Source organism: Urocitellus parryii, chromosome 8 (assembly GCF_045843805.1).
Source record: "Urocitellus parryii isolate mUroPar1 chromosome 8, mUroPar1.hap1, whole genome shotgun sequence".
NCBI lineage: Eukaryota > Metazoa > Chordata > Mammalia > Rodentia > Sciuridae > Urocitellus > Urocitellus parryii.
This window is the reverse complement of record NC_135538.1, coordinates 53,250,262-53,270,057: the sequence shown is the minus strand read 5'-3', so window position 1 is coordinate 53,270,057 and position 19,796 is coordinate 53,250,262. Positions and strand designations below refer to the sequence as shown.

General features: G+C 37.8%; 1 protein-coding gene and 1 pseudogene across 1 annotated transcript in view; one reads left to right on the top strand and one right to left on the bottom strand.

The window, feature by feature from the left end:
* Positions 1-19,796, top strand: part of Armc2 (armadillo repeat containing 2) — a 110,148-nt gene that overhangs the window by 54,485 nt on the left and 35,867 nt on the right. Inside the window, exons 10-11 of the mRNA XM_026389622.2 lie at positions 1,916-2,139; positions 15,964-16,109. Coding sequence (XP_026245407.2) covers positions 1,916-2,139; positions 15,964-16,109 — 370 coding nt within the window. The remainder of the gene's footprint in view (positions 1-1,915; positions 2,140-15,963; positions 16,110-19,796) is intronic.
* Positions 15,121-15,491, bottom strand: LOC113183339 (transcription initiation factor TFIID subunit 13 pseudogene; annotated as a pseudogene).

Below are 19,796 nucleotides of genomic sequence, written 5' to 3'. Positions count from 1 at the left end.
GTATCATTTGGAGTCTAGTATGACAGACTGGTTTTTGTTTTTGTTTTATAAATGCTTATAGTAATACAATGTGAGTTTACAAAGAAGCATTTGAAAATCCATCTCTGGGACATGGATTCACTATTAGAGAAAACACAATAGTTTTTGGCATAATTAAAAATTTTAATTTTTTTCAAAATTGAAAATTTTAGTCTTTTGATCTAGTAGAAATGACTAAAATTAAAAGACACATCTGTAAGTGTTATAGAAATCTGGCACCAAAATGTTTCAAATGTGAGCCAGGTGTGATGGTGCACACCTGTAATCCCAGTAATTTGGGAGGCTGAGGTAGGAGGATTGCAAGTTTAAGACCAGCCTCAACAATTTAATGAGACCCTGTGTCAAAATTAAAAATAAAAAGAGTTGGGGATGTAGCTCAGTGATAGAGTTGCTTCTGGATTCAATCCCCGGTATTGAAAAAAAAAATCAAATATGTAGGTGGAGTTTTATTACATTCTAACTACCAAACTAATAATGCCTAATTCTTGACACGCCTCTAAATAATTAAGATGTTTAGTAATATAAATGGAAATATTTTATGAATTAATGTTGCTGGTATAGGAGAAGGCAGTAACATGGAAAACACTCTCAGTCCTCTTTTGGTAACACAGGATAAATGATCTTAATATCTTTTTTAGCCCAAGAGGACTGGGACATAACCAGTGCGGAAAGAAACGTCTAGCACTGAATCAGCTAACTGAGAAGTGTCAGATGAAAATAAATATGACAAATGATCACACAGACATTGAGAAATGTAATTATGAGGAGGACTGCAAGTTCATGACCAGCCTTAGCAATTTAAATATGAGATATGCATAATTACCCTTACTAGAGTTCCTGGATTTCTCATAAAACCCATAGTTGTATGTCATTTGGATGAAGGTTCTTTAATTGTTTTAGGAAAGCGTGGATGTTATATTCAACTTATCCCTTTCTAGTGTGATTGAGTTTAAGCTCCTCTCTTGACTTATTTTCCCTTAATACAGCAAAAAAAAAAAAAAAAAAAAAAAAAGATCCTTCAAGGTTTGTTGATATCTAACTCTTGGTAATGGGAATTAAACCCAGGGGTGCATCCCCAGCTCTTTCTATTTCTTATTTTGAGACAGGGTCTCATTAAGTTGCTGAGGCTGGCCTTGAACTTGCAATCCTCCTGACTCAGCTTCCCAAGTCACTGGGATTACACTGTACCCAACACAGTCAAACTCTTAAAATGCTGGGTGTGATGGCACTGGCGTATAATCCCAACAATTTCTGAGTCTGAGGCTGGATGATCACAAGTTTGAGACCAGCCTCAGAAATTTATCAAGACCCTGTCTCAAAATTTAAAAGTTTTTTTAAAAGGGTTGGGGATATAGCTCAGTGGTAAAGCCTCCCACCTCCTGTTTCAATCTCTAGTACCCAAGTAAATAAATAAAATACTTTGATTATTAGTATTCTATAATAACTTGAAATTTTTGTAACTAAAAATTAAGACTGGTAAATACTAGTAAGCGGTAAGGAGTGGCATTTGATTAAAAGAATAGCTTTTTAAAAAAAATGTCCTTATTTATTTTTTTTATGTGGTACTGAGGATTGAACCCAGGGCCTTATATGTGCAAGGCAAGCGCTCTAACACTGAGCCACAACTCCAGCCCCAAAGAATAGCTTCTTATTTATGTTTTAGTAAATCTACCCTTTTGCTATCATTACTATTACAGAGATCTGTTGTAGCTAAAAGTAAGCTCTTCTTACTTGAGTGACTCTTAACAAGCATTTACATGTACCTTTGGACAAATATAGCTCACAAATTGTATTTGATGTTCACAAACAAGTGCTTTAATGTATTTCTCTCAAGCAGTTATACTCAGACATTTATAATAATTCATCTTTTTGGCAGAATCATTATTAGAGGTACTGAGAAGTGAAGATCTGCAAACTAACAGTGAAGCTTTTTTATACTGTATGGGGACTATTAAATTTATTTCCGGGAATCCAAGATTTCTTAATGAAATGATCAGCAAAGGTGCTGTGGAAATATTGACAAATTTGGTAAAGCAAATAAAGGAGAACACCAAGAAATGTGAGACATGTTTGCCTAATGCAGGCCACTTGTTAGTCCAGGTAAGTATTTTACTTGAAAAGATTAGATGTATAAAATTAGTTTTGTGCTGCCTAATAGTACTTGCCATTTCACAGAATGGCAGATGAGAAGTTCCTACACCAGGTGGGGGGTCCCAGGCCTCAAGGATCAAGGGCAGTAGCCCCTGCTCCACCTCTGCCCTGGGTGATCTTGGTGCCAAATTGCCCTGTTGAGGGTCCTCCGTAGCTTTTCACAAGGCAGCTCTCCAATCAGCTGGGGGACATCCATTTCTACTGCCCTGCAAAGAGAGCAGCCCTAGAAGAATGAAAAGCTGCACTTTTCTGCAAGACAGTTGCATCTTATAGTCAGAACTGTAACGGCAGTTTAGTGTTTTGAAGATGGGCCTGGCCTAGAAATTGTTTATGATTGTTTATGCTTGGTAGCTAATGTCATAACTCTCATATCCACAATAATAAGCAGAAATTAGTGGTATTCAGTTGTCATGGTGTATGTAAATAACATACAGCCCTGAGACTACAGAAACACAGGTAACAAAGCCGAAAACTACATATTTCTTTTTCTTTTTCCATTTTTTTTTTATAGTGCTAGGGATTGAACCCAGGGGTACTTTACCACTGAGCTACATCCCCAGCTATTTTTATGTTTTATTTTGAGACAGTCTGGCCAAGTTGCCAAGGTTGGTCTTGAACTTGCAATCCTTCTTCCTCAACCTCCCAAGTTGCGCTGATTACAAATGTGCACCACTGCACCCAGCTAGGTGCGTTTAACATAACCAGAGCAGGAGGAAAAAAAATGTTATGTGTTAGTTTTATTATTGTTTTGTGACAGATTAAATTTCATATTTGAGTTATTTTCATCAAACCTGCTCTGGCTCTCATATTATTTTTTAGATGAGATTTTACTCTTAATAGCATTTGTGTATCAAATAATAACATCTTTGATATAATAATTCATGTGATTTGACATGTGCTTGTCAATTAACGAGAATTGATTGAGCACTGTGTATGTGCTAAGCTGTTGGAAAAGCATTAAAAATTAGATTTTAGACCCTAATTTCAAGATGCTTAAAATACATATGACCATTATTAATTTTGAACTTCAGTTTTTCTGCATTTTGAAGATGATTGCAAAAACCTCTTTTGGTCATGAATGTTGCAAAATTCTACTAGTGGATTGTGTTTTGACCAGGAAGACTTAAGAAACATTTTTATGCTGTCAATGTTTTAATCACTTACATTTTTTCCTTACTAAAAATAATTCTGATTACATAATGTTTATAATCACATTAAAATGTAGGCAAGTATAAGAAAAAGTATAAAAATACGTGAAATATTTACCCTGAGATGCACTAACACACCTCTAATTTGGATTTTAAATATGTTCATATATATATAACTTTATATAATTATTGTTTTTATTGGAGAGCCTGTTATTTTTAATTGTTTTTGTTTTGTTTTATTTCCTGTCACCCTCTTCCTCTCCTGTTTCTCTTTCTGGTCCATTCAGTTTCTAATGTTGATTACACTGATGTGTTTGTTTGCTTTTAATATACACATAGGTTTTAAAAAATGGATTTTTAAAAATTTTTGGTTTTGTGCCAGGGATTGAACCCAGAGCACTTAATCACTGAGCCACATCCCCAAAACTTTTTTATTTTTTTAAATTTTATTTTGATGCAGGATCTTGCTAAGTTGCTGAGTCTGGCCTCGAACTGGGGATCCTCCTGCCTTAGCCTCCTATGTCACTGGGATTACAGGCATGTGCCACCACATCCAGGGCATTCCTCATTTTTCATATAATAATACTTGGTAAAAATCTCTTGCCTCAATTCTATAAACTTATATTATTTTTTTATGACTACATAACATTCTGTGATAAGGATATATCTCAAATTGTCCATTATCTCCATATTGAGATGTTATGCCATTTTAAATTTTTATGCAAGAGCTTGTGGAATTCTTGTCTAGTTGAAAAACGACTTTCCAACCCATTATATGTATGATATCATTTTATATCACATATATATGTGTGTGTCTCTCTCTCTCTCTCTCTCTCTCTCTCTCTCTCTCTCTCTCTCTATATATATATATATATATATATATATATATATATCATTGAGTGCTCTTGCAATCAGAAATATATCAAATCAAGAAACAGGGCTCTAGTGTGCCAGTAAGTTCAGAGTGTATTCCCTCTGTTCCTCTTTGCTTTTCTTTCCCTTTTCCCTGGATTTGGCATCCTGAGGTGCCAATTGGCTCAGCAATTCAGCTCCCCCTTTCCTTTCCCTCTAGGGGATACTATAGAACCTTCTTGCTGCCTGCTACATCCAAACCTTTCCTTTGAGCCCAGTGAAGATCTGGCATGGGTGAGGCCTCTGCCTGGACCACAGTCAGCACCCCACAGCCTGTCTCATAGGAGAAAGCGGAGCCTGTTTTTGCTACCACCTGAGAACATGCTTCTGCTGTGATTGCCAAATGACGTTTGGGTCTACTGTATCCCAGTGTCTTTACAGATTTGGAGAGGAAGGAAACATTGTTTTAGGCTTTGTCATTTGCAGAATCCCCTACAATGGACATTTCCTTATATTTAGTTAAAACCAAGAAGAGCCCTGGATGTGGTGGCACATGCCTGTAATCCCAGTGACACAGGAGGCTAAGGCAGGAGGATCCCCAGTTCGAGACCAGCCTCAGCAATTTAGCAAGACCCTGCATCAAAATAAAATTAAAAAAAATAAAAATGTTTTGGGGATGTGGCTCAGTGGTTAAGTGCTCTGGGTTCAATCTCTGGCACAAAAACAAATAAATAAGCAACACTGTTTTGTATCCTATGAATGATAAAATGTGTAACATGACTTCATTAGGAAAATGGATGAAACACTCTGCTCCAGTCAATGTGTGACACTGGCTTTTCACCAGCCAGATCATGTGCAGATTCAGCCCTGGGCAGATTTAGCCACCAGTGGAAGTATTTGTTATACCAGATTTCATGGCTCCAGATCGTGAGACATTTTTAAAAGCAAATATGTTCAATTGGGATATAAATAAATTACCCGAGGTTGTAATATTAATCAAATAATGTCTGTCAGCCAGAGAGAATGAGAACATGACAAGAGCTGCCGTGTGACTGCCTGTCCTTTGCAGCTGGCCGCTGGGAGGCCTTGATAGTTTTCCCACTTTCTGGGAGCCTTGTGTTTTCAAAGTTTTCATATCTTAGCATCTGGCACAGGGCTAGAGTCATCCTGTTTCTCTAAAGCCACAGTGTTGGAGCCCACCAAACGGATGGAAAACATCTCCTGCAGCTGAACCCTGACAGTTGTGTGGAAACTGGAACAAAGGGGAAAGGATGATGAATATGCAGGCAGATGTGTTTGGGGGATGCCAAGGAGGCAAAGCTGTACAGAACAGGGAGTCGGTGGGGTGAGTCACAGAAGGCAAGATTCACAGGGTACAGCCATGGGTCTCAAGTGCCAGACTGCAAAATGGCCCTGGAATAGCAGGAACAGGTAAAGATCTGTGCATGGGGAAGGCCAGATGAGATCAGAGTAGCAGAAAGATGAACGTGAATCATAAGCTGTCAAGCCAATGAACATCAAAAATGCTGGAAATAATGGCAGAAGAATATGTCCAGGTGACAGATTGGAGGGTTAAGATCTTAAATGCAGGAGCACCAATTAAGAGGTGCTGCTGTAGTTATATTTTAAACTGATTATAACGGATATGAAAGAACCAGTGTCAAAGGCTCCTTTAGAGGGAAAAATACACTGAAGTGTCGATTCTGAAGGCTTTCTTTGTGCTATTTCTTATGTATATGCGTGTATATGTATACACATGCTTATATGTCACCATGAAGCTGAAACCAAGAGACATTCACTTCACAATTGTTTGTGAATGGCTGCTGTGTGCCAGGTGTGCTCTGGTGGCAAGTTCTACAGCGGTCAACAAGATAGCCACCTGAAGGGGACTACTTTTTGAAACCAGATAATAGTATTCCTATGTCTCATTCTTCTGTAAAACCATGGCACTTCCACATGATCAGTGTGCACCCAGTTCTGTACAGGGGACAGGTAATAACATTTTGAGAACAAGAGATGCCCAGGGGAACTCCGGGTCCTCTACCCGAGCACCAAGTCAAAGCATTAGTACTCCCAGCTGGCAAAATGGGAGACCCAAGCTTGCATATAAAATCCTAGGAGTAAAGCCGGTTAAACTGTGCATGCTGGCTAATTTCAAATACTAGAATTTAAGGAGAACTTGCTGAAAATTGAAAGAAGGGAAATATAGGGCAGTTAGCAGACAGGCTCCTAAAGGTCATCAGGAAATTATAACACCCAGGGAGGTGACACAGACAGAAATAGGCATTTGTCAATGTTGAGCTAGAATGGATTATCAAGAGGTATAGGGTTCTTCTTTGACCTTTAAAGGCCAACAGTGAAGAAGGCCTAACACAAGAGCTGGACTTATCTGCCTCAGGGAGCCTGACCTCCATCCCGCCTCCTTCCTGGGATATCATAATCACAGCCCAGCCCTGGTGTCTCATTTGTCCTCCATTGAGAACAACGTGTGCAAAGTTGCTTTGCTGTAATCAAAAATCCCAACATACTTGCATTTACAGCTAGGCAATTTTGGGTTTACAATGTAACTACTAAAACTAGACTGATGCTGGGCCGGTGGCAGTGGGGGCATAATCCCATCGACTCAAGAGCCTGAGGCAGGAGGATCACAAGTTCAAGGCCAGTCTCTGCAATTTAGTAGAGACCCTTTCGCAAAATAAAAAAATTAAAAAGGGCTGGAGATGTTGCTCAGTGGTTAAGCACCCCTAGGTTCAACCCTGGTACCTAACAAATAATAATAATACCAGACTGACTTGAATTTATATTCCTATTTTTTTAGTTCATTAGTATTTTTAGCCCCCCCTCCCACCATATACCCCTTCATAGATGACTCATTTGATTTGGTGAAATTGTTTTTGTTTTTTTTTCTTTGCAGTGCTGGAAATGGAATCCAGGGCCCATGCACGATAGGCAAATGCTCTACCACTGAGCCATACCCTTAGCTCAGCTCATTGGAATGTAATCTGTAGAGAAAGGTGTACTTCTGCTGCTTTGAACATTAGACCTGTTCTGTAGCACCCCAGGTTGCATGGTTTGCTTTGTCTTCCCTCCACCACCTGTTCTGTGTCTTTGGCCTGTAAGCCTGAGGGCTCCTCCCAAGACTCCCCCAATTCAGATTCTTTCCCTCCCTCACCTGCTACCCCCATGGTATCATGTCCTTCCTTTTTCTAAAGGGAATCTCCAGAACTCCATTGTTGTCTGGACTCCTTTTTAACTTTTATTTTGAACTAAGTATAAATTCACAAGAAGCCCTAAAACAGCACAGTGAGGTCCTATGTACCCACCACCCGCTTCTCCCAGTGGCAACATCTTACATAACTTCAGAATGTTGTAATCAGGAAATTGGGATGAATATAATACAGTTAACAAGAGTACTGTGTCTGGCTTATTTTGCTTAGCATAATGTTGCTGAAATTAGGTGAAATTTTTCTTTTTGGCTATAGCCTATAATAATTAAGTTAATAAAATACTTTCATATGCATATATCATTTTTATGTAAATTTTTTATTTATATATGACAACAGAATGCATTACAATTATTACACATATAGAATACAATTTTTCATATCTCTGGTTGTATACATAGTAAATTCACACCAATTTGTGTCTTTATACATGTACTTTGGATAGTAATGATCCTCACATTTCACCATCATTTCTAACCCCATGCCCCCTCCCTACCCCTCCAACCCCTCTGTCCTACCTAGAGTTTGTCTATTTCTCCCACATATGCATATATCTTAACAAGCTCTAACAAATGCTTAGAAACTGTCGGTACCCATGGTTTCACGTGTAGAGCAGCATCTCATCATTGGTTTCTTTTATCTCAGTTGGAACTGTACTAATCATATGTGAGACAATATGAAACTTCTTGGGTTACCACATAGGCTCTGATTTGGGCATATATGTGGTCTCAGTTGGGCACAAATCCAAAAACTGAATGTGCTTTTATTAATAGAGGGAGATGGTTTAGCTGAGGTTGGAAAATGGTGTGGCTTTGGTTTTAAATCATTTGACACTGTTTGTGGTCTCTGGCGGCTGTATTTATTCTTTCACATCATCAGTGGGAAGTGAACCATTTTGCAGTTGGCAGCTGAGATAAAGCTCCAGGGATTTGGGTTATGGATATTCCAGACCATTGAGAAATAAAATAAATGTGTTTCGAGACAAATGCCAGATAGAGCAGGGGAGGCAGTGGACAAGGAGAAGCCCAGGCCACCAGCCTGCCTGGAAAGGGGTAGAATTTCTGAGCCCCAGTTTCCTCATCTCGAAAATAGGACACGTTACAGCTCAGGGGATTGTTTTAAAGAGCACGTGAAGTGAAGCTCATGAGATAGGCCAGGAAGTAGCTGCTCAGATCCTTTGCATAAATATCATTTGATATATAAAACTGAATAAAACTGAATCTTGATCCTAAATTAGGTTGAGGAAGCATGGTAACTTCCAGACAATGAATGGTACAATTTCCAAGTGTTTTATGTCCCAAAGATTTCTTTGAAAACTTTTTTTAAAATGGGGAAACTTCTGATGCACCTAAAATGAGAGTTTCATGGTGGGTTCTTGGAGAAGGAGCTGATCACCTTCTGGCGGGGGGGATCCAGTGAGTTCCCAGGGGACGGAGGACTCTGGGGGAGGACAAGGACTACAAGCAGCCTTCTCCACCTTACACCCTCCCCCACTGCAGCAGAGAATACAGGAGTGTTATGACCTAGTCAGGGTCTCCATAGTTTAAGACAAAGTTTACTGGTGTTTGCTAAGGTTATTCAAGGCCCTGGGTTAGATCCCCAGCTAATAGTTGGAAACATATTTTGAAGTTGGTAAGTACTGACAATTAACTTGGAAAAATAGAAGCTAAATCTTTCGGGTTCAATTTTACTGTATTGAAATGCTGGGGTTTTTTGTTTGTTTGTTTGGTACCAGGGATTGAATCTAGGGGTGCTTAACCACTGAGCTAGGTCCCCAGCCCTTTTTATTTTTTATTTTGAGATAAGATCTCACTAAGATTCTTAGGGCCTCACTAAGTTGCTAAAGCTGACCTTGAATTTATGATCCTCCTGCCTCAGCCATTCCAGGTAGCTGGGATTACAGATATGCACCATCAGGTCTAGTTTCCTCTTTTTTTCTTCTTCCCACTGGTTGCCTTCCAATTCCATATGTCTTTCCCACACAGTTGCAGATTACAAGATGGGAAAAATAAGAATGAAAGCTTTTATTTTGTAATTTGCTATTTTCATACTTTCTTAGTGAAATGACACTGTTAAGGTTGACAGTTGTCCCAGTAAGTCCTTAAAAAGTTAAACAAGTATCTATGTATACGTGTAACTTGTGCTATTTTTTTTAAGAAAGGATTTTGAGATGATTTTTAAAAATATATGCAATTGTTGGTGGGACTACAAACTAGTACAGCACTCTGGAGAGCAGTTTGGAGAGTTCTCAAAAAACTGGGAATGAAACCACCACATGGCCCAGATAACCCATTCCTTGGTATTTTCCCAAAAGATCAAAAATCAGAATACTGTAACAATACAGCCACCTCAAAATTTATAGCAGCACAATTCACAATAGCTAGATTATGGAATCAACCTAGGTGCCTATCAATAGATGAATGGATTAAGAAACTGTGATGTGTCTTAGCACATCTTGTATATACATATATTAAAATTTCAATACAAATGTATATATACATATATACATAATATATGCCATAATTTTATTTTTTAGAGCTGAGTAGATATCTATATATGATGTATAATGTATATATTATGTATCTATGTATATAATATATATGTGTACATATATATTATATATGCACATACATGTACATTACATATTTATATATAAATATATACATTGAGAGAGAGAGAGAGAGAGAGCTACTCATCTATTAAAAAAATAATGAAATCATGGCATTTGCCAGTAAGTGGTTGGAAATGGAGAATATCATGCTAAGTGCAAAAAGCTAGACTCAGAAACTCAAAGGTTGAACAGTCCCTCTCATATGCAGAAGCTAGAGTAAAATAAAGGAAAGGGGAGGGAAGGGTAGGATAACATATAGGGAAGATCAGTAATGTAGAAAAGGGAATCAAGCAGCAGAGTGGAAGGATGAATAAGAAAGAATTCTTAAAAAATCATGTTATGTGCGTATATAAATGTACAATAAGGGAGTTCACCTTTATGCATAGGTAGAAAGAAACAATCAAATATAAAATGAAAGGAAGTCTAATAGTGGAAGGAGAATGGGAGAGGGGAGGAGAAAAGGGGGGAAGGGGGGCGGGAAAGGGGGGATTGTGGACTGAAATCGATTTCTATGCAGGTATGAGTTTATCAGGATGAACTCAACCACCATGTATATCTAATATATCTAAGCTCTAATTTAAAAAAAAAGATTATGTACAATAAAAAGATAAATATATATCAAAGTGCAATTTGAAGCAATATAAATTAGGATAGAAACTCGCCTTCACCATACCATGCTATTTAACTAGGCTCTCTTCCCACCCAGCCTTCTCCATTTCCCCCAGAAAAAAGCCTCTGGGTCTGAACAATCAACACCTTCCCCCCCACCCCACCCCTCCACCCCCACCCCCGTATTGAGAGTAGCGGCTCACAGAGATCGAGGCAGTTCTCACAGTGGGGACCTGCATTGCTGCATATGTCTGGTGGCCTCTTCTGGGACCTTCTACCTCAGGGATTTTAGCTCTGTGCCACCCAGGCCTTTGATCATCCTCTGCACTTTCTTGCCAGAGGCTTCTTAAAGGGAAAAACCTCCCGATCCCTCTCCTTTCTGGCTTCCCCCTCTGTTTCTCTCCTCCTTCCCCTTCTCCTTCTATGTTTCAACCAGCCAGGCAACACCTAAACAGAAAGAGCTTTTCATGGGCACATTTTATTGTCCTGAGTAGGAAGAGATGGTTTATACACTGGAGGAGTTCACCATGGGAGAGAGGTGCAGGGACAAGTGATTATGACTCTGTGGTGGGGCATGAAGAGGCATTGACAGAACCACTGGACAGTCTTCATGGAGGACAAGTGAGCCTGAGCTGGGTCCTGGGAAATGAGCAGGAGATTGCCCGTGGGAGGAGCAGGGAAGGGTTAGTCTAGGAGGGCGTTCCAAGTGGAAGAAGGGGTCTATTCAGAGGTGTGGAATCATGATGTTTTATGGTGCAGAGTCTGAAAAATGGCTGCGTGATGAGGAAGAGAGGTGCAAGAAGTGAGCTCCAAGGACATCTCAGAGGAGTGGACTGTGCTTTATAAAGTGAATCTGGATGTTGCCCACTAGACCCTGGACATCTTCCCAAAAGGGAAGGTTGGGTTTTGAGAAGTCCCCTCAGGCTTCAGTGAACACTATGGGAAGATGAGCCAGATGGGGAGAGGCTGTGGAAGGACCTGGTTCAGGGGACTATGGAGTGTGGGTAAGAGATGAAGCTATGGTGACCTGGTGAGGGGGAGAAGAGGTAGAACAGGTGACCAGTCATGTGTGGGAAGGGAAAGGAGCAGGGGAGTTTCAGAGCCTATTTGATTGAGATGAAGAGGGAATAAATCCATAGGGAACCACTCCCCCTCCACAAAATCCATTTTCTTTCATCCAATATTTTTTAATTATTCTACTCCTTTAAAATCGTCTTACAATCAGTCTGTCTCAGAGATACTGTCTGCTTCATTGTGGTTTCCTCATATCCTAACCTTGCTATTTGTACCCAGTCTTTCCTTTGTAGATAGATGTTCATGACAGGCACTAGTCTAGTCTCCAACCTGGGGGCACAGTAATGGGAAGAGAAAGAAGGTATATGCCCCCACAAAAGCCTCTAATCCACAGGAGTAGACAGACAGAAAGACATAACCTTAAATAGAGTTTGCCGGGGAGTTTATGGTATGAGATAAAGTTTGAGGGGTTGGTAAGAACCAGATCATGTATGTCCTTATAGACCATGGGCAGGGCACTGAACCTTATCCTAGGAGCAGTGGCGAAAAGCCAGCAGGGCCTATGGTGACTAAAGCAACAAGACAGGATTATGGGACTTTGGAGATTTTAGCAGCTAAGTTGATGGTGGTGTTGTAGATTGAGGTATTACGAGGTAATGTGTGGTACAAGTTTCACACATATATTTTCTACTAGCCCCATACGGACAAATTTGGAGATATTCAGTGTCTCAATTATGTGTTATGCACATAACATGATTGATATGTGTAGCAAATGGGTAGGGATTTGAGCCAAGATGATATATGACATATTGATCTGAGCCATTTATAAAAGGTAGTACATTGGGGCCCAAGAACCTTGAGCTGTCTTAACTTTTTCTAATGAGGTGAGAAGGATTGAGAGGGGAAAAAAAATTTAGGTTGAAACAAGAAAATAAAAGTTCCTAGGAAAACTGTGATTCCTTCTGCTAACAACATCCCTTGCCAGAGGTTAGATGAGGGGGGCAAGAAGATGACTGTGGATCCGAGTGCCCAATCTTCTAAGCCCTGGGAACCAGGGAAAAGAAACTTCATGTGCACATGAGTGGAACGGGTTCCCCATGGTCTCTGCAAGTACCAGTTCAGGTCTGGATTCACTTGGGCATCTGTGTTCTTTGGTCTCTGTTGAGGAAAGTGTGAGTCATTCTTTGGATTGAGATAAACCAGTAGTGCCCAAAGGCCTGGGCTGCCTCAGAACAGGTAGAGTCTAGTCAGATGATGGGAATTTTCCATTTTATGGCAGCAATGGCCTGAGATTCCTAGAACAGTTTATTAGTCTTCACAAAAGACCTAATCCTTAGCTTAGAAGACTGTATTATAGATTCCTGGTCAGATCAAATACTTGTATGGTTTAGTTTCCTGCCAATGTTGGTGATCCTGTACCTTTCAAGGAAGAATTGACTAAGTCATGTATAATTGAATCACTACATTGAGATATTTTTAAATCATTTTCAAGATAGTTATATTTTAACTTTCAAAATCTTTTTGTTATGATTATAATGATGCTTTATATTTACCTAATGTATATTATATATGTGACAATGTATTTGTATACTAGAAATATTTAGGTAAATATTTCTAGTATACAAATATATTGTCACATCTTTTCTATTTGCTACATACAACCACTCTGCAAGTGAACAGAATAGTAACCCTGTTTTTATAGATATGGAAATGGGGAAGTGGAAAAATGAGTGGCTGCCCCACATAACTTGAAGGAGATTTGGAATTGAATCCTGTTAGTTGACTCTAAGGCCAGTGTTCTCCTGCATCCTGAGTGAGAAGTTCCTCAATTAAGGTGGAGATGAGTCTATGACATTTGAACACCATTAGGTAATGGGCTCTAGCAGTGCCATGACACATCTCATCTCATTGAATCCTCACAACTACAGGGCAGTTATCACCATGTCCACTTTATTGATGAGAAAAATTTGCTCTGAGAGGTTAAGTAACCAACCCAGGCTTGAAAATCTGACTTTCTTCACTAATAGCTTTCCTTCACCGTCTCACAAGGAAAGATCACACCACGTATGAAAATTATTAGATAACAGCAACACCAATTTTCAGATTTACTAAATTGTTCTCTACTCTTAGACAAAGGAAAACACAGTTTTTCTTAAATTGTTCTACAAAATAAGACCAATTTGCAAAAAAATCTCAATACTTAGAAGAGAATAAGTCTGATAGTCTTAAATATTCTTTGGTCACATCATTTTTGACGGTATTTATAAGAACAATAGGGCAAGAAATTTCTAATCTGTGGAACTGATATGGCTGTCACAGGATCAATTGAAGATCTTGTGACTATTAACCCAGATAATGATTTGCTTCACCCTGATTTTTGTTATGTTAATTCCCTATTCCATTCTCTTTTTTCTGTTTAATTTTTTAGACTTTATTCCTTATATCAATAGGTTAAGAAAGTGAAATTTTCCCAAGTACTGATTTATAGATACTATTTATAAGTAGAATCAAAAAGTTCAGTTTCACAAACAGTAGCATTCAGTGATCTCTTTAAATGCAATTTTAATCCTTATTTTAAGCTAAGGGCAATAATTTAATGCAATAAGCTAAATTCACACAAAACCTCTTAACTCTGAACTACAAAAGTGGTTTTTGTAGCTACATGTGGTTTTAGTCAACTACATATTTCCACAAGTACTTAAATATATGTTAAAAAAATACTACCCCAAATGCTTATCCTACCATTAGCTCATTAAACATTGTCATTCCTGCTACTGAAAGTAAATGATCAGGAAAATGAGTTCTAAAACTTAAAAAGTAACCTAAGTCCCAAAAGGTTTTAAATCAAAAAAGTCTTTCAACATGGAAGCATCAACATGAAACTTTAAGTTTCTAGAAAAATAAAAATAAAAAATCACTATTTAGAAAATATTAAAACAAATTATCATTTAACACACATAAACATTCTTACAAAAACTTGTAGTTTCAAATATCATCTCCTTAAAAGAAAAACCAGTTCACTATCTTTAATAACATCTCAGACCACTGTTGTCTAAAAACTTCAGAATATGTATGTAAGGCATATGTCTCAGCAGTCATAGTCAAAATGACATTTAGGTTTCATATATTAAACAGCTATAGTATAGCTTATAATGGCACAAATATATGTAACAAATACTACTTCATCCTTTAGATAGTCAAAAGTCAGAAGGAACCGCATAATTTGTAAGGTACTTTAACTTACATGTAGTCATTAAAACTCAGTAAGTAATTCAAGTATGGTCATGTAAAGGCAGGCAATTAAAGGCTCAAGGATCACTCTAAAATCAAAGACATGAAATTAAAGGCTGAAAACTTTGTTTCTCCATCTTTCATTTACATGCCTAGATATTAGGATATTACTGTACAAAATACACAATTATTATATATGATTTCCACGAAGATAATGAAATTCCATGAAGTACAAAAATTATCAAGATCTGTAATTTGCTTCATCAAATGCTTTTCTAGCTTGTTTCAACGCTTCATTCATGGTAAGCAAGTCTTTAACCCTAGCAAACTTCCTTGGGTCCTTCTGAATCAAGAAGACGATATCTTCAACTTGTACTTTACCTTGTCTTCCAATTGACATTGCCTTGTGAGTCATTTCAGTGATGAACTCTATAACAAGGTCTTCAAGAATATCCACTGACTCAGTGTAAGGATTCTGGTCATCCCCAAACCCATACATCACACATCATAATTCTTTAGAAAAAAATATCTTTTAGTCTGTATACCTTCTGCACCTCCCCCAATTTCTTCATTTTCCTCCTCAAACATCCGGTCTTCTTCCTCATCGACCATCCCTTTAGCCCACCAGCCCACAGCCTATTACTCCATTCTTTACCTTTGAACCCAATTAGGCTTGCTTTGTTTTCATTTCATGCTATTGTGCCTAGACCCATATTCTCTAATGGGAGAATCATAACAGAGACTTGGTTTACCTACTGATTGATATAATGAAATTTATGGAGTGGATTGTGCCTTGTTAGATAATTAGCATGGCTATATTTTCCAGTTTTAAAAAATGGCACAGCCACCTGGCACACGTCTGTAATCCCAGTAACTCAGGAGGTTGAGGCAGGAGGATCTCAACTTAAAGGCCAGCCTCACAAAGTTTCAAGAGGCCCTAAACAACTCAAAGAGATCCTGTTTCAAAATAAACTAAAAAATAAAAAAGGACTGGGGATGTGGCTCAGTGCTAAGTGTTCTTGGGTTCAATCCCCACTACAAAAAATAAAAAATAAAAAATAGTGCAAACATGCTTTTATCCTAGGCAACTGCTACATTGAGAAACTTGGTTGATTCACCGCTAGCAAGAAGTAAGTTCTTGAGCATCAGCACCCTTCCCCAGCTCTGCTCAGTGATGGAGCAGTACATGGAAGACAAGGACGTCTGTACCAATATTGCCAGAATATTCAGGTAGGTAGACTAAGAGAATGAAGTAGCCTTACAAAAATGCTAATGCTTGGGTTTCGGATTATTTGCAATGTTTGAGTGTGTGACTGTCAGGGAATTCTTTTTTGTCTTTTTTTGCTTTTTATTTCCCCTAGCAGAAAAAGTAAATCTGGTGGGTCCAAATTTAGAATACATGATTTATGGATTCTGTTTCCTGTGTGATTGTCTTGCCACTCTGTATTCGCTAAATGTAGGTCATTTTAGATCTTTGGTGAATTGTGAGCTATCCCTAATGTTCTTGTTTATTTCTGTGTACCACGATAGATGGCGAACTTCCTAGTATACCTGGAAATAATATTTCACAGTTCATCTGTTACAAGTGTGATCTGATTTTGTGTTTTATTCCAATGGTTTGAACTTTGGTTCACACATCCAATAATCATGTCTGTACTTTACTCCAGACAGGATGGTCATTTATATCCAGGTTGTCTCAAAACAAGATGTTGTTGAATTTCAGAGCTGTCTTTAAATTACAAATTTGTATTTTTTCCCTTACTTTTATTTGCCAGCATTTTAATATAATGATTTTTCTCAAGAAATCTGGTACTATCTTTAACTATTAAATTTCCTGAAGACCAGATTGGTAATTGACCCAAAGTATGAGGCTATTGAGTCCAGATTTTATTTCTTTCCTGAACTTTGTTCTGGATCTTTAATTACTCCCATGTTGAAGCATTGTAAAATCGCAAAGAGTTTATGTTTTGTGGATGGTGGTATATAGGGAGTCCAAGTTAATTTTTTTTTCCATGTGGATGGATGGTCCGTTGTCCAGCATCTTTTTGAATATGCTGTCCTTTTCTCATGGACTTTCAGTCATTTATATGTTTCCAAATTACTGCAGGTCTGTTTCTGGGCATTCTATTTGGTCCATCCTCAGACCAGTAAGTGCTACATTGCTTTTACTATTATAGATTTAATTTTAATCTTGCTAAAAGATGAATCTCTCACTTTTTTTCTTTTAAGATCCAGACTCGTTCTTTTTTCTTCCTTACGAACTGAGAAATCAGTAAGTCTATGATAAGAACTTTAGGATATTTTTTCTTTTATTTGAACCCAGGGATTCTCTACCACTGAGCTACATCTCCAGCCCTTTTTATTATTTTTATTTTAAGACAGGGTCTCTTATTTTAAGACAGTTGCTGAGGCTGGGAGACTTATAATCCTCCTGCCTCAGTTTCTTTGATAGTGGGGTAATAGGCCTGAGCCACCACAGCAGGTTTTCCTGACTTTAAATGAATTATTTTTATGGTCTCACCAGTGAAAAATGATGTTTCTTGTAGATTTTTATAGATATTTTTTAGAAAGTTCTGAAAAGATTCTTTCTCATTAAGCAAGGTTTTTTCAAATGCTTGCCCTGATTCTATTTTGGATACATAGATTTACTTTTTTCAATCTATTAATCTAGTAAATTACATTAAGATTTTCTCATATTAGTAGGCCATTATATATTGATGGGTCTGGTTAACTAATGTTTTAACCAGAGATTTTTCATCTCTGGTCATGAGTCAAGTTGATCTTTTCTTTTCCTTTCCTACATTATTGTTTGTTTTTAGTGTCAAGTTTATACCTGCCTCATAATGGGAAGTATTCCAATTTCTCTTTTCTAGAAGAATTTATGAAAATTAAACTTATTTATGTATTTGTACCAGGGATTGAACCAGAGGTGCTTAACCACTGAGCTATATCCCCATCCAGGCCTTGCTAAATTGTGAGGCTGGCTTTGAATTTATAATCCTTCTGCCTCAGTCTCCCAAGCCATTGGGATTATAGGCATGCACCACCATGCCCCTTTAAATATATCTATTTTTTGAAAAGCACGTACAGACTAAAGGCATGCGCCACTACAGCTGGCTAATTCAGTTTTTGCATATCTAGTGATATTTTTATTTCTCCTTGGCTCAGTTTAAAAAGTCATATTTTTTAGCATGGCATGGTAGCACATGCCTGTAATCCCAGCAACTCAGGAGGCTGAGACAGGAGAATTATAGTTCAAGGACAGCCTGGACAACTTAGCAAGACTCTGTCTCAAAATAAATAGGGATGGGGATGTAGTTCAATGGCAGAGTGCCCATGGGTCCAATCCTTAGTATCAAAATAAATAAATAGTTAAAATTTTATAGGATTTTGTACAATTTTCTAAGTTTTCAATCAATATAGAGTTCAAAATATACTCTACTTATCATCATTTTAGTATCTGTTGCATCTTTCATTTACTTTACATATTTGATACTTGGATACTTAGTACATGATAGGCAATACTTTAAAAGAATTTCCCAAATACTAATTCATTTTATCCTTACATCAACTTGGTTTTTTGTTTGTTTGTTTCTATTTTTTGGTACTAAGAATTGAACCTAGGGTCACTTTAGCACTGAGCTACATCTTCAATCCTTTAATATTTTTTTAAAATTTTGAGACAGGGTCTTCCTAAATTGTTAAGGATTTTGCTAAATTTCTTTTTTTTTAAATTTACTTTATTATTTTTAGTAGCTTCCATTCAAATAACAAATATATATCCTATTTTTAAAATTTTTAAATTGATTTAAAAAAATAAATAACAGCAGAATGCATTACAATTCTCATTACACATATACAGCACAATTTTCATATCTCTGGTTGTATATAAAGTATGTTGAGTTCAATTCGTGTCTTCATGCATGTACTTTGGATAATGATGTCCATCACATTCCACCATCATTGCTAACCCCCTGCCCACTCCCTTCCCCTCCCACCCTTCTGCCCTACCTAGAGTTCGTCTATTCCTCCCATGCTCCCCCTCTCTACCCCACTACGAATCAGCCTCATATCAGAGAAAACATTTAGCATTTGGTTTGTTGGGAATGGCTAACTTAATTTAGCATTATCTTCTCCAATGCTATCCATTTACCTGAAAGTACCATGATTTTATTCTCTTTTATTGCTGAGTAATATTCCATTGTGTATATATGTCACATTTTTTTTTATCCACTCATCCACTGAAGGGCATCTAGGTTGGTTCCACAGTGGATCTTGCTAAATTTCTAAATTTCCTATGATTCTTCTGTCTCAGCCTCCACAGTCACTGGAATGACAGGCATTGCCTCTGCACCTGGCCTTATATCAACTTTTTAAGATAGGTTCTATTATAAGCAGGTGTGTTGGGGTAGGCCTGTAATTCTGGCAGTTGGGGAGACTGCAGCAGGAGGATTTCAAGTTTGAGGCCCGGCTGTGCAAACTAGTGCATCTCTGTCTCAGAACAAACTAAAAAAGATCTGGGGGTGCAGCTGAAACTTGCCTAGCATGCGTGAGGGCCTGGTTCAATTCCAGAACTGGAGGGAGGGATAGATAAGATATTGTCATCTTCATTTGACAGATTAGGAAACTGAGAAAAGATCAGTAGTTTTCCTAAAATCACACAGTGAGTTGTAGGTCAACAAATCAAACAGGTTATTCTGGCTCTAGAATTCATAGTTTTAACAAATATGTTATACTGCCTCTTCATTATTAATATTGATTTTATTTCTAATTTTGATTAATATTTATCTTTTTTCTTGATAAGTCTTGCCAAAAGTTTGTCAGTTTTATTAGTTTTTACAGAGAATCAGTAGATTTATTGATCCATTTATTGTATGTCTGTTTTCTCTCTTATCCTTATTAATCCCTTTCTTCTAA